Source organism: Aptenodytes patagonicus, chromosome 2 (genome assembly GCF_965638725.1).
Source record: "Aptenodytes patagonicus chromosome 2, bAptPat1.pri.cur, whole genome shotgun sequence".
NCBI classification, from domain to species: Eukaryota; Metazoa; Chordata; class Aves; order Sphenisciformes; family Spheniscidae; genus Aptenodytes; species Aptenodytes patagonicus.
In genome coordinates this window covers 59,913,285-59,927,717 of record NC_134950.1, presented here as the reverse complement: position 1 = coordinate 59,927,717, position 14,433 = coordinate 59,913,285, and the positions used below count along the sequence as shown (strand labels likewise).

The window sequence follows — 14,433 nt, the reverse complement described above, 5'->3', positions numbered from 1 at the left end:
AGCTGGGACAGCTGACCCCAACTGACCAAAGGGATATTCCACACCATGTGACATCATGCTCAGCATATAAAGCTGGGGGAAGAAGAAGGAAGGGGGGGACATTTGGAGTGATAGCATTTGTCTTCCCAAGTCACCGTTATGCGTGACGGAGCCCTGCTTTCCTGGAGATGGCTGAACACCTGCCTGCCCATGGGAAGGAGTGAATGAATTCCTTGTTTTGCTTTGCTTGCGCACGCAGCTTTTGCTTTACCCATTAAACTGTCTTTATCTCAACCCCTGAGTTTTCTCACTTTTACCCTTTCGATTCTCTCCCCCATCCCACCAGGGGGGAGTGAGCGAGTGGCTGTGTGGTGCTTAGTTGCTGACTGGGGTTAAACCACAACACATGCTTTGAAAGGCTGTTCTGACACTGTACCAGCACTCAGGGCAGAATAAAAGGGTGAAGAACAACATGTATGTATCATTATTTTTCTTCTCAATTAATTGTTTAGAGTAGCAGTAACTACTGCAATGGATTTATTTTATTGGAAAATTTTGAAGCTGAAAAGGACACATCAGAGCAGCTATAAAGCACAGAATTTCAATCTTGGTGCAAAAAGAGAAAATCAAAACATTGTATGGTCATGACTATTTTCTTGGTGCTAATTCAAGTTTTATCATTTTATAGCCATAAGAAATTTCAGGAACAGGAAGGAAAATGCATACTGTCCCCAAAAGCACTACCCTGTATAGACTACTTTCAAATCTTACTGTACTGCTTCTTCTCTGCATAGCATCTTTCAACATATTTCAGATGTAAAAATAGACCTAACTAGATGTTCATCATGACACTCAGAGACCAAAAGCCGTCTGTGATCTTGTCAGGAGAGTCCACCGCAGAGGAAAGCTGCTCTAAGAGGAATCTCCCACAGGATTCAGCTGTTAAGGGAAATGCTTTGAATAACAAAGCTGGTCAATCACTTCTCTTCTGTAGCTTTAGAGAGCAGTGATAGAGGGAGGCTGACAATTGCAGTTATTTACAACTTCCTTTTGCAAGTATCCCCATTTGCAAAGGCCTGATACAAAAGACAAATCTTACATAGATTCATGTATTTGAGTGCCTATTTAAAATTTCGTCAGTAGAAGAAATTGTAACTGTATATATACACATGTATATGCATACCTGTACCCACCTTCCTTTCCACCCCTCCATCACCCAGGTGCCCTCATTTGGAAATATCTGAGGGTATATTTGCACAGTTAAAGACAATCAGGTTACCAGCAGCTGACCCAGCAGGCTCCAAGCCTGTTGCAATTGTTAAGTAAAACATACTAGTCAAAGCTAAAGCGCTCAATTAACTGCCCCTGAACTACAGGCCATACACAGCCCAACAGCAGATTCCTGAGTGATGGTTTGAAAAATACGATAGTGTGTAGCTTTATGCTTAGTGCAACTGTCTCAGTCACTCCTTTAATGTATTCAGGCTCAGAAGAAAGGAAAAAAGGCAAAACCAATGACCCAGCCCAGAAAGGAATTCAATCTACCACCACCACTCATGTTACTTTAACTCCCTTATGAAAGAGAGTTTCCGATACGGAAGTGGAAACGACGACTCCCATCCTAGGGCCCATCTCCCCTACGGCAGGAGAGTAAGAAGAGCCAAGGGAGATGGTGCAGTATATGGAGAAAAGCTCCTCGTGCTGAGATGAAGCGGGACCTGCATGCTGAGCCTAGGCACACAGGCCTGGTACCAGCAATGTCTAGCAGAAACAACTTGCTGGAAGAGTGGAGTTGCCCATTACTTCTACTGCCGATGCCCGAATCCCAGTACAGTAAAAGACCCTGCCTGGAGGCACTGCAGCTGCTACAAGGACCCCACACAGAGTTCGATCAGGGTGCTGGGACAGTCGGACCAAGACGATGAGACCAAAGCAGCCCAAGGCTTTCCCCACTCTGGGCTAACTACTCGAGGAGGTAGACAGCTTGGGATGCACCTGAACTCCGAGGCTGTGAGATCCTTAGGATGCAAGGATGCGTAACAACACAGCCTCTGTGACAGTGTGTCCTACAGCCCACCTGTAGCTACTCCCTTCCCTAAGGTTTCCTCTGGAGAGAGCAGCAGGCTGAATAAATCATTTAGCAGCAGCCCACCCCCAGCAAGAGCTCTATCCCAGGAGCCAGAGGAACTCCTCAAGCAGATGGCTGAGTAGCATGTGCTCAGCATGCCCGCGCTTGGAAAATACCAACCTTACCATGCATACGTGGTCAGTCCAGTGCTACAGTACAGGATTCTCTCATCACCACTAGAATAAGCCCGTACTAACTGGCCCAATGTAGGAAAAGGTACTGCACTCTTACTTAGCGCATGGACAAGTCTTAAAACGGACAGCGAGAGAGGCAAGGAGAAAGGGAAGGAGCTGACAGACAACTGGGTTTCCTGCACTCAGCTATAGAGGAATCCTTGAATCCTTCTAGGACACAAACTACTCGCACCGTGACCTGCAATGACAAATACAAACATGTAGAGGAGCTTCCTAAACTTCAAGAGGAGGAGCAGTACAGAGAGGAGGAAAAGAGAGAAAGAGACAACGGACAACATGCCAGTGCTTAATTATGATGGCTCTATAGCATTTATAAGTATTTGAGGAAAATCATTTATGTTTAATGTCACACACTAGATACTCTGTATTCTTTTACATAGCACATATTTCATTAGGTGCCTCTGAGCCAGACACAGTAGCTCGCTACTGAGCTGTGCAGCTCCCGCTTCAGGGCTGGCCTGGGAACTGCCAGCTCAGAGCAAAGGCAGGCTCTGCTTGGGTCTGTCTGCAACCACTTATTTAGATGTGCCCTTCTGCTAACAACCCAAGGCTAAGAGAAAAGTTAGGAAATTAATAAAAATTTAACACACTGAAGTGCTTTGCTGAACCTTGCCCTGAAACGCTACAGGGGTTTTTCGCACTTTGCCTCCTATAGACAAACCCCATCTCCTCTACAGAAGGTGGCATCTGTCTGGAACAAGAGAACTGCATCCAAACAGGCGCCTGGCCCCCTCTTCCCAATTTTGGTCTTTTCAGCCATTCTGCCTTCCTGAAATCACTGCATCCACCATGGGAGACTTACTGTCTACCTTTCTCAAGTCTTCGTATCGGGGAAATCCTCCCTCCCCTGCACTGGGTAGATACAACCTAACCCAAGGGTTGGTGCCCACCTACCCCGCTGTTCTTGGGGTGATGGCAAGGGGTTGAGAAGAAAGGAAAAACCTTAGTGTTGCAGAAGGAAGATATCCCCATGACTTCCCCCCCCCCCCCCCCCCCCCAAGATATAAGAAATAACATGCTAGGACTGCCGCGAACGATCTGGGGTGACTTACATTAAGGGAAAGTGTTATTTCTTGCTCTCTCCTTGTTCTTCTACTTACAGACCTTCATTTGACAGCTAAAAATGTTTCCCTGTGCTCAGATCAGTGAGAATCAAGTAAGAACTGACAGCATTTGTATTTATGTTCCCTCATATTGTTTCTCCCTTTATTATTCAAAATACCAAGTTAGATCGGCCTAATGATAAAAAACTACTTTCAACTTCTTTTCACTCAGTGACTTCTTATCCCATGAGCGAGATGATATCGGGCACAAGCAATACAGCTCGGCACAACAGCTAACCAGCTGCCAGGCCTGGCGCAAGCTCGCAGCCCCAGCACCGCACCACCTGGCAACATGCCGACAGGCACTTCCCAGCTAGCAAATCCAGCGCTGGCAGTCCTGCTGGATGCCTCCTCACACCAAACGCCCAGGGATTTGTACAAGAAGTTCTCAGGTATGTGCAGTCAAGGCTAAACCCGAGCAAATGCAATTTACTCTTTTTTTCCTTTGGGCAATATATCATTTACCTGCTTCTTACAGGTTCTGAACAGCTAGCCACTGCAACTTGCTCCTTCTTAAAGAGACTAAAGGTCTTCAGCCATGAGCTTCAGTACTTAGAAGTAACTGGGAGAGAGAGCTTATGTGTTCATTCCCTATATTGTATTCCATTTTTAACATTTTTAGGTTTTGGAATGAAAAAGGATGAGTCTCCATGGTAAATCCTAGCTCCTACAAATAACACCAAAGCAAGAAAAATCTTAGGGATCCAGCAATGTCTTTTGCTGACCTTAGCCATTCCTGGGTTTCCACAATAATTTACAGAAATTAGTTTTGCGATTAGGTTTTGAAATAACAGCATCATTTAATAAATCCAGCTGGGTGATTACTTAATTATCTTATGGTGATGATGATTTAACTCAATATTTAAAGCTTAGAAGACTGGATAAGCCTAAGATGATTTGCCTAATTTGTATTTTACAAAGGTTAACAGCCTCTAGAATTAAACAGTTTAGGAAGATGACTATTTGAAGCCATTTTTAAACACTGTGCTTCCTGGAGCACACAGTGTCATCCAACTACCTTGGCTGAGCATCAGCACATTGACAGACAGCAGGAAAGACATTTACTGCTTTTTAAAGACATTTATTTACACATATAATCCAAACTCTGTTTTTTTACTGACTCTTAAGGAGGTTTTCAGTTTTTCTCCACTTTTCAGTTTCTGAGAATTAGAACTCTGCCTGAAATTGTATTTCCTGAGAAACAAAAGTCAGTTTTTTTACTTTCTGAAATGCACTACAAGTATTAAGAAGGTCTCTCTTTTCCCCTCGATTAAACTCAGATTTTTATTTTATTTTTTTATATGTGTGTATATATACACACACAGAAAAATATACCCACCTTTTTTGCAAATAGCAAAAAATCAGATAGCAGCGTAGTTTCTGATTCTGGCCCTAGGTGGCAGTGATACATCACACCACATTAAAGCAGTGGCTTGCTCAAAATGCTCTGGGAAGGCACAGGGGCTCATTCCTCCCTGCCTCTTCCTGGGTGATAGAGACGATCACAGCCCTTAAGATTGCAACATTTTCCCTGCTGAACACAAGCAAAGCAAAACTATTGCGTTGTCCCCAACAGAATGACAAGTATTCCAGCAGGATTGCTCTTCCCTTTAAAAGCTGTGTTTCTCAAGGGCAGGAAAGGTTACAGCATCTGTAGGTACTAGAGAAAGATAATTACGGAGGGCGCCAAACCTGTCACTTGTAGTCCACCTCCCTATGCTTACAGTGATTATTTCTGTTACTTAATACTTTAAAACTTTTATTTCCCCAACTTCACAGCACTTTACCACTTTAAGTAATCTTCATTTCATCCAAGTGAAGGACATAAGTACTATTATCCTTCCTCCTTTATTTGGAGATGAAGCAAGTTGCCCAAGGTGACACACCGAGTCAGGAGCCACCCGAAGCCAGCGCTCCTCGATTCTAGTCCTACCTGCAGATTTCTTAGATCATCCTGCCCTTACTAAAGATGTTCTGACTTCATTGTGGTTGACTTCAAAGAGCAGCAGCCAGTGCACACTGTCCCTCCTGGCAGCACACCCTGAGGAGAGGCAAGCCCATATCCCTCACACAGGCAGCAGGAGAACACAGCGCACATCCAGCTCCTGCCAAATGATGCCTGGTGCAAAGGAAAAGGTTTGGCAAAGCAGAGTTGTCTACAGCACTCACACTCTCTCCCAGCTATAGACTGGGTTCTTGTTCCCACTGGGATTTTCTTTCTTTTGCACGCATCAGTAAGAAAGTGAGAATGAGTGGGCCAGGGATGCCAGCAGAGAACAGAAGGAATAATGCTAACACCGGTGGGGAATAATTTAAAAGGCCAAGAGGCAAGACTAACATTTGAAGTCACCGACAAATCCCTGGAGTTGTCAATATTACTGAGTATTTTCTGTCACCCTCCCAATGTTCCCCTTTTACTCTGAAATAGCTGTTCCAAGAAGGAGGGCAGTATTTTTACAGTTGTGCTCCTGAAGCTTGGCATTCGAGATGGGTATTATCAACGTAGGTCCTAATGCAAGCTGACTAGCCTAGCAGCAATGCTGCCCTTGGTGCTGGGAGGCAGGGGCTGCTCAGGGTGAGCACCTTGTGCGATGGATGCAGGGACTTTGCTGCTAGGAGTGGGCCTGGGGCAGTCAAAGTGTTCAGAGTACTCCTTCAACATCCACTTTATAAGAGAAAAAGATGCAAAGACAGAAGCCACCAGGATGGTGAGAAGGAATCAACTTAGGAACATCAGAAGCTCATTAAGTACCTCCCTGTAAGTCACTTAGTTAACCTCTTTCCCCTCAACGTCCCCCTGGAAATCACTGGTGATGACACTAAGGGTTAATCATCAGAAAGCAGGATTTATCTTGGTTTTATCCCAGCAAACAGCAGAGTGCCATGGCAGCTGCTTGGCCACAGCTACCTACATCCAACAGGATGGTTTTGGTTACCAGCAACGCTGCCCTCCCAATACATCAGTCCTCCCAAGGCACAGCCAGCAACACTGCAACGTGCACCTTCCCTGGGACATCAGACACACATACCCTGTGCACGGATGTGCCTTTCAAGGCTGCCACATGACTCTGCCCCAACACCCCCCCCAGCAATGCTGGTAGCATCAGTCGCTCTCAGGGGAGGTTGTGTCATCCTAGTGAAGCGGCCCTGGACATGCTCCTGGTATACCCCACACCCTACAGCCTTTGCATCCCCCTCAGATGTTCTGCAAACCTTGGCTCGCTCCCCGCTGTGAAGCCAAACACTGCTGATGGATCAGCCAGCAGGGGGAAACGTTCAGTATTTTACCCATGGTGATACAGACACCATTCAGTACCATGCATGCTCACTTCAGGTTGCCGCTCATGCCAACACGGTTGTCACTCAGCATTGTTCCACCTCTCACAGTTATGACCCCAAAACTCGTATTTCTGCTAATGTTAAAACAGGCTTTGAATGTTTTAATATCCATGCTAGGAGAGGGCAGGGCTTGCCATGGGAGGACAGGCAGCATCCTCGGCAGCACTGCTGCAAAAGCATCCAGTACTCCTGAGCATTCAAAGGTTCTCCTGCCCCTGTGTGATCTGTTTAAGGCCTCAGCACACTAACCAGGGTAATAAAACAAAGACCAAGGGAGAGATTGGAAGATGAGACTCCAGAGGGGATGAAAAGGAAAAAAAAAAAAGAAGATGAACTGGTGGTCACACAGGAAAGCATATTTACGGAACAGGAACGTAACAACTACTTTTCAGCATGTACTTGTCAAAGAGCAACTTTTTTTTTCTGGGATCAGTCCCTCTTCTGCCCTTCAAGCATTACTAACACTTGTGATTCCAGTGATATTTCATCTTCTTTTTAACACTCTAATTTCTGGATTTGGAAGACAATGAGAATTTTAACTTCCAGGCCTTTTTTTTTAAAAAAAAAAAAACCATGAAGGAAGTTCAGCCAGACAAAGAAGAAACCCACAAATACCTTTTTTTTCCCTTCATTATTTTGGAGGCCTGACCCCATGAGTTTTACAGGTGTGAGGTTGGCAATAAAGGCAGCAGACAATTTATCCGTTCATTTCTACTATGCTTTCTAGAAGAACCAGAATAAGAGAGATCATCTGTTCAATAGTTGGTCTTTACGGGGCCAGAAATCTGCACAATTCAGCCACAGCTGAGCTGTTGGAAGGCATGATTATCTAGAAATAGGACAGGCTTGAAGAAAAGGAAAATTGAAGGTAACAAAAGGACAAAAAAAAGGCCCATCTGAATAGGAAAGGCATGATTCTGCATCTTGATACACCTCTGCTACCTCAGTTACATGAAGGGGGGTTCACTTCATAGTTCACTACAGGAACTAGCCAACAGTCAATTAATTTGCTTTACTGTTTTCTTTTAAGAAATACAGCTGAACTTCCTCCATTTCCATTCACTATTTCTCCACCAACAGAAGGCCTGAGTCAGAATGGTATTTTCTTTAGACAGTAGTTAATAAACATTTAAATCTGTTTTCAGAGTCTATATACCATTAAAAAAATATATTCCCTTGGAAGAAAATCCACTTATCCATAGCATTTGCACACAGAACAAACCCTGCCTGGTTAAAAAAAATAAATGTATTTTAAAAGTGTATAATCTAACCTGCATCTTACTGCTCACACTACCTATTTACCTTGTGCAAGTCACTCCACCGTGGACAATGAGAACAAACTGGTCGTTTCCAGTTTCACATCACAGAGCAAATGCTTTAGTTTCCCAACCCTCACGCACCGCACACTGCTTTTAACGTTTGCACTGCAAGCAGTGCACAACCAGTTTCTATCAGAATTTTCTTCTAACACCTGAGACAAAGGAAAATTCAAACATATTTGACATCTGACCTCAGAGACCTCTGAAGTCCCATTCCCCACAAGTATGACCTTCTTTTAAGAACAGCTTCAGCTTATCATAAATCCAGATGAGCAATAGTGATGACAAACCTATACCAGAGAGTTTTTGGAAGAATTAGTAACCAGTTCTTGCCAACCAATCATCAATTCCCATGAAGTGCTCACTTGGCTATGATTATCATTACTTATAAGGGTGCCATAAAACTAAAACTGAGTCAGTGTTTTAAAAATGATTTAAAAGCCGTTCTGGATACTAAAGCGGCTCCCAAGTCCCCACTGCCAAATTGCATGTTCTTCTTCACAAGAAGCTGATGTTTCTCTTGGATGCGAGGGAGGAAAAGGCACCGCTTGTTCTGATAACAGACAATACTAAGGAACCATACAAAGAAAATAATGGGTTACTTCACACATTTGACAGCTTACTGCAGTTTTAAAAGATTTGTGAAGATGAAAATGCATTTCCTGTATCTCAAATTATTTCATTTTAGGTACTTGTAGCAATTATAGCTAACATTTTTCAGACAAAAGTGTGGTTCTTAAGTTACGGCATCCATTTCAAAGCAACACTCAAATTAATCTAGCCAATTTTTCCAGACCTGAAGTCCACAAGGCTAAGGTTTGACAAGTTCCAGTTTCATCTGTAACTAAATTAAAGCTAAATATTCCTGCGCTACTGAAGTGCTAGGGAATGAGACGACCTCCCCTTGAGGGGACAGCTCCTTTCCTCCCCGCGCAGCCTCCAACGTAAGAACTGTTCACCCTAGCAAAAGGGTGCAGGTGATGTGCTAAGCGAGAGCTTTGGGAACCCTGCGTGTGTCATGTTTTACAGCTGGCTTTCAGGAGGGAGCTGCCAATTGCCAGGATTGCCAGGGGTGCAGCTCCACAGCAGCCGCTCAGGTCCTGCCCTGGCTGCGGCACCCCTGCCTCCTCCCCTGCCAGCGCTCCCTCCCCTGCCCGGGCACTTCGCTTGCTGATTTGGCTGAAATCTAACTGGAGAAAAAAAAAACCAAAACCAATTAGCGTTCAGCCAGATCAGCTCCCTGAGGCCTCTCGCCATGACCTTGGCAGCTCCCTGAGGAGCACAAAGAAGGAGGAAACATAGGACTGGGATGGAAAGAGAGGTGCGACTGTGGACTTAAAACCGGTGTAAACCATTATGGGACTGCACCTTCCAGTCACAATCAAGACAATTTTTTTGACAGCGAAATGAAACGAAGCTGTGAACCCAACATTGTTGCCAGGAGTTCAATGCATCAAAAGGCTACCCTCACAAATGGCCCCTTGGCCACTGCAGTCAGCAAAGAGGCCAAGGGCACCACTGAGGACATCGAAAAGCACATCAGAAAAAGGACCTCCCTCCAGCATAACAGGATACTTGTGTGGCTTGGTATGTCCCAAGGTCAGGGACACCCTGTGGTTAACTCTCACAAGGGAGCAGTGCATCCCACCCAGCAAACTCCTGGCTCACAAGGCAAGTTAGGTGCCCATTTACTGTTGCACTGACTACAGACAGCCTTAACAAGTCTCAAATGAGACTCGGTCTTAAGCCTTTGGCTCTGTAACAACACATCTTAACTGCTCCAGGTCCTTGGAGGGATTATTTCCCTGATATTTTCTTGCTGTTTGAGTGAAACAAACGTTTCATTTTCCTGGGCCCTTACTGGGCCAGTGTTTTGGATCCAGCAAACAGTTACTCAGCTTCACAAAACAGTAATAGTGATAAAACTCCAGGATTTTAGTAAATATATGGAAAGTCACAACAATGTGTATTTCAAATCTTCGTACCCCAGGTGATCTCCATTCATTCCCCCTCCACTCCCCTTGAAATTACAGCAGCAGCAAACAGGATGTCACATCTGAGCCTCCAAACACAAAATGAAAACAGGCTACATAAAACATAGTAGGGTCTAAAAAAAAAAATAGTCAAAGACAGTATATCTTTAAATTTATGTTCTGATTTTTTTTTTTCTACTGACAAATACAACCTCAGCAAAAGACCTAACTATAGGGAGTATTAAAATGACATCAGAAGTTTTTCCAACAGTTGCCTGTACCGGAGCTTCTCGGGAGGCTTTGCTGCAGACCCATACAGCACAGGGAAAAGGAATTTGGTGCAAGGGGCTCATACTCACCGTCTGCAAAGTTTCCTCCTGTCTTCTGCTTTGGCTCTGTCGGTTGATAAAGGAGCGTGTCGAGAGTTTGTAATGGTTCAACAAGCAGATGATCACTACCACCATAACAGTTATAACCACAATTATAATGATGATCTGAACAAACTCCAGTTCAGCTAAAACAAAGGAAAAAAAAAAAAAAAAAGAGGAAAATATGTCAATCACACACAGAATGTTATCCACCAAAGCAACAATCTGAAAAACCCTCAGTATTTCATTGAGTTTGTTCTGGAGTAAGATGTTACTGCTGTCCATTTCACAAAGTTTTGTGAAGAAAACTGCGTTCTAAGAAGTATGAAAACTTTATTTTTTGGCAGTGCCGATCAGTTGGTATGAGTGGTTGCAGGACAAAGCTAAGAAACTTCTTTGTGATCCTTCTCTGCAGCCTTCACAGGTAATAAATTCTTCAGCATAAACACCACAAACAAGCCTTATGGATAATATAACAATTTCACTGGGAGGAGGAAGAAAAAAAAAACCAACAAACAAAACCACACAAAACCCACTCGAATTTAACAGCCACCCTGCAATGCCAACAGAGTCCAGAGGGCTCCATAAGCTTCAAAGCAGAGGCCATGGAGAGAGGAATCAGGACACAGTACCTAGTAAACTATCACTAATTTTTTTATCAGCTAAATAGCACGAAAGCTACCTAATTCAAATGGAAAACAAACTTTTTTCCTATTGCATCTACACACAATGCCTTTTTCAGTTCCCTACTTCTCTCCAACTAGAGTAAAATTAACTTTTCTAGGACATTCCCAGTCAGGTAAAAAAACTAAAAAGAGATCTGGTACTCTAAAACAAGATATGTTCCACTATGGTTAAAAATGAAACCGGGGCCTTGGCTGTTGGCATGAGATACAATTACAATGAACTCCATCAGAGCCCATCATCTTATCTGAAGTCCTGCCTATACCACAAATATTAAGTATATTTAGAAATTAGTCACTCTTGCACCCTTTCGGCTATACTGGAGCAGCAAGGATGAGCAACGTAAGGGGAGAAACTGCCCTTTGGAGTTACACAGTTGCTGATATTTCTATGGAAACTGCATTGCTCACAGGGGATGCTCTCATCTTGAAAGAGAACTCCAGTTAATGGGAGGTTGGTCTTTGGTTGCTAGGCTGGTAGAAACAGCAAAGCAGCAGCGCAAGTTGCTCAGTTTCAGCACTTTCCAAAAATGGCACTACTTTTGGGCGCCAAAACATGAACTTTGGGGAACCGATATTAAATTTCTGTTTTAAAAAGCCAATGAGGAAAGAAAGATAATGAGGTATAAAAAGACAAAGCGAACATAGGAGAAAACAAGCTTCCCCGCCCCCCCTTATCTCTTTCATTTGTAGTCATCCTCAGCCTTCTGTGTAACAGCAGTACGCTTATGCAAACGCAAACACAACACGGCTATGAAGCTCAGCTAGAAAAATGCTGTTCACATAAAATCCAAAACAACCTGTGGTGGAACTAAAGGAAACCCAAGGCTGTTTCATTATTCCAAGATCTCTTGCAAACAAAACCTCAGACTACTACCAGGAGCTACAAGTGCACTGGTGTCCAGTGGAGGCTGGTGCCAAGGTCCAGCTGTTTGTCACAAGTTACCAGTGGGCACGGGCACGCCACCATCTAAGTGCTGAGGTTCTGCGATCATCTCAGCAGGAGTAACTAAACTACTCTTTCCTTAGCCTTAAGTAAAAGGGCAACAATACATCTATCATTTAATTTCTCTTTGCTGTTAAGTACCATCCACTCATTATTAAGACCACCAACATTTTTGGAAAATTTGATTAGTCAGTGCTTTGCTCTGCTTTTGCTATCAATCTCATATGCAGCAATTTTTTTTTTTCTTCTCTCTCTGGAGTCATTGGAAGCTAATGATGTCAGCACCAAAAGATCAAAAAGCAGGAAGCATAGAATTAATTAAAAAACAAACCCACCAAAACCGTGCTTAAGTAAAAAGTCAGTTTTTCTTGGCTCAGAAGCACAGAACACAGACTTGACACAGTTGACAACTGCTGCAATTCACATTCTGCGGCTACTAAGTATCAAAGGGTTTCTTTACCCAAAACTTTTTTTTGGGGGGGTCCATGTAATAACTTTAGACTGGAAATTGAGAGAGTGTTGCTAAAGGGCAACATGCAAAATAAGCAATGTTGATTTAGGCTTTCCTAGAATGCAAAGATCACTGGAATGACATGTTACTTCTCTATCTGCCAAGGGCAGAGTCTTCTAAATTTATCAAGGCCCCAGCATTTCAGTGGCGGGGGACAGTACCTCTCCTTTAGAAATAAAGGACTGGGACTGTGAGCATTTCCCTTGGGGGGAATCATTTGGAAATGTCTGACTAAAACATGGCCATACAATAAAAGAAATGAAAACCACAGCACACAGGTGCGAGCCCACAGGATTTTCCAAGTCCAGCTTTACATCGCGAACATTAAAATGCAACAAAACACCCTACTGATGTTCAAGAGGATTTCCTCGCTGGAAAGCGGAGGGAAAGGAAAGGGGAAGGTGATTTTTAATCTCTTCTTCCTCCCGACTGGCCCTCCTGCTGCTCATTAGGTCATTAACAGGAAAAAGCAAAGAGACCAGAGCGGCAGCAGTCTCTATTTACTGCCACTGCTCAAGGCAATTCGAACAGTTTCTGGCGGCCGCTGACACGCACCGGGTGCCTCCGGCCCCCGCCTCGCCCCCTGCCCCGCACCTGCCGGGCGAAGGGCCCCCGCCGCTGCAGCACCGCCTTCCGGACGGGCACCTCCTCCTGCCCCCTCTTCCTGTGAATTAGGGACCGGGGGGAGCTTCGGGAAGAGAAGTGATACGGTTTTACCTCCCCCAGCTTCTCCGTCGCGCTCACATATACCTGTTTCTTCACGCGCAGGAAATATTTACAATCCATTTTTCCCCCAGGAGAGTATTTTTCATGGTAAACGCACAACACGAAAAAGGCAGCTATATATATTGAACGAAAACACCTTCACAGAAGAGTATGAAAAAAAAGCAGTAATTTATAACCCCATCAACAATCACGGAAGCAACAGCGTCTGGACCGTCACCCTAAACCCTCCTCCGCAGACAGACTCTCCCAGGCCAGGGAAGCCTCCCCTGCGCCCCAGGGCTCTGCTAGCGAGCGCTCTCCGAGCTGGCTGGGCCGTAAGTCGGGCTTCGCTCCGGGTAACTCGGGGACGGAGCTCGCAGCAGCCCTACCCGTGCAGACACGGCAGACGGACAAACGGGTACCTCTTTCCAACAACAGGTCTTTTAACCGCGCATCCTTCACCGCTGTCCTGTTAAGCTGCTCACTGGACATGCTCGCCTCCGGCGGACGGGGGGCTCAAGCCGCTCCGCCAGCCCCCCCGGCGGGCACCGCATCACCGGCAGCCCCGGGATCCATCCAGCGAGGGGACACCGTCCTCGGGCTGCCCGCTCAGCCCTACGCGGGGACGGACGGACTGACAGCCTCCCGGCCGGCCGGCCCTCTCCCCGGCCCTCAGACTACCGACTACCAGCCGCTGCCGCCGGCAGCGGGCAGCGCGCCGCGGAGCGGCGGCGCCGCGGGAGCGGGCAGGCAGGGCCAGCACCGGCCGCTCTCGGCCCCCCGCCCCGTGCCCCCAGCCGCGCGTGTGTGCGCGCGCACGCAGGGACACGAGAGACGCCTTCGGGCTCCTGACGGCTGGGTCCCGCCGGGCTTTGTCTGCCGCAAACTGAATTAAAAAAAACCCCAAAAATAACAGTTTTTAAAAAAAAAAAAGTAACCGGCGAGAGCAAAAAAGGAAAGAAAAAACCCCACGGCGCCCCGCTCCTCCCCGAGCCCCGCCGCGGGGCCTGGGAGGGAGGAAGGTGCGTAGCTTACCCGCGCCGCCGCCCCGCCGCTCTTTAAGCCCGGCCCGGCCCGGCGGGCGCTCGGGGCGCCCTGGCTCTTCCGCCTGCCCCGGCCCGCCGCGCCTGCGCCGCCGCCGGCCCGGCCCGGCCCGGCCCCGCCCCCTCGCACGTGCCCGCGCCC

At 45.9% G+C, this 14,433-nt stretch overlaps 1 protein-coding gene across 4 annotated transcripts in view; it reads right to left on the bottom strand.

Annotated features, from left to right (window-relative positions):
• Positions 1–14,433, bottom strand: part of LDLRAD4 (low density lipoprotein receptor class A domain containing 4) — a 199,258-nt gene that overhangs the window by 12,621 nt on the left and 172,204 nt on the right. For 2 of the 4 annotated variants that reach the window (XR_012994631.1, XM_076330031.1), the window contains exon 3: positions 10,395–10,549. Coding sequence is in view for 3 of the 4 variants with exons in the window: in XM_076330031.1 (XP_076186146.1) it covers positions 10,395–10,549 (155 nt within the window). In the remaining variant the exon portion in view is untranslated. Of the gene's footprint in view, positions 1–10,394; positions 10,550–13,670; positions 14,107–14,283; positions 14,348–14,433 lie in introns of those variants that run through there. The other 2 variants (XM_076330033.1, XM_076330032.1) reach the window with 2 other exon arrangements.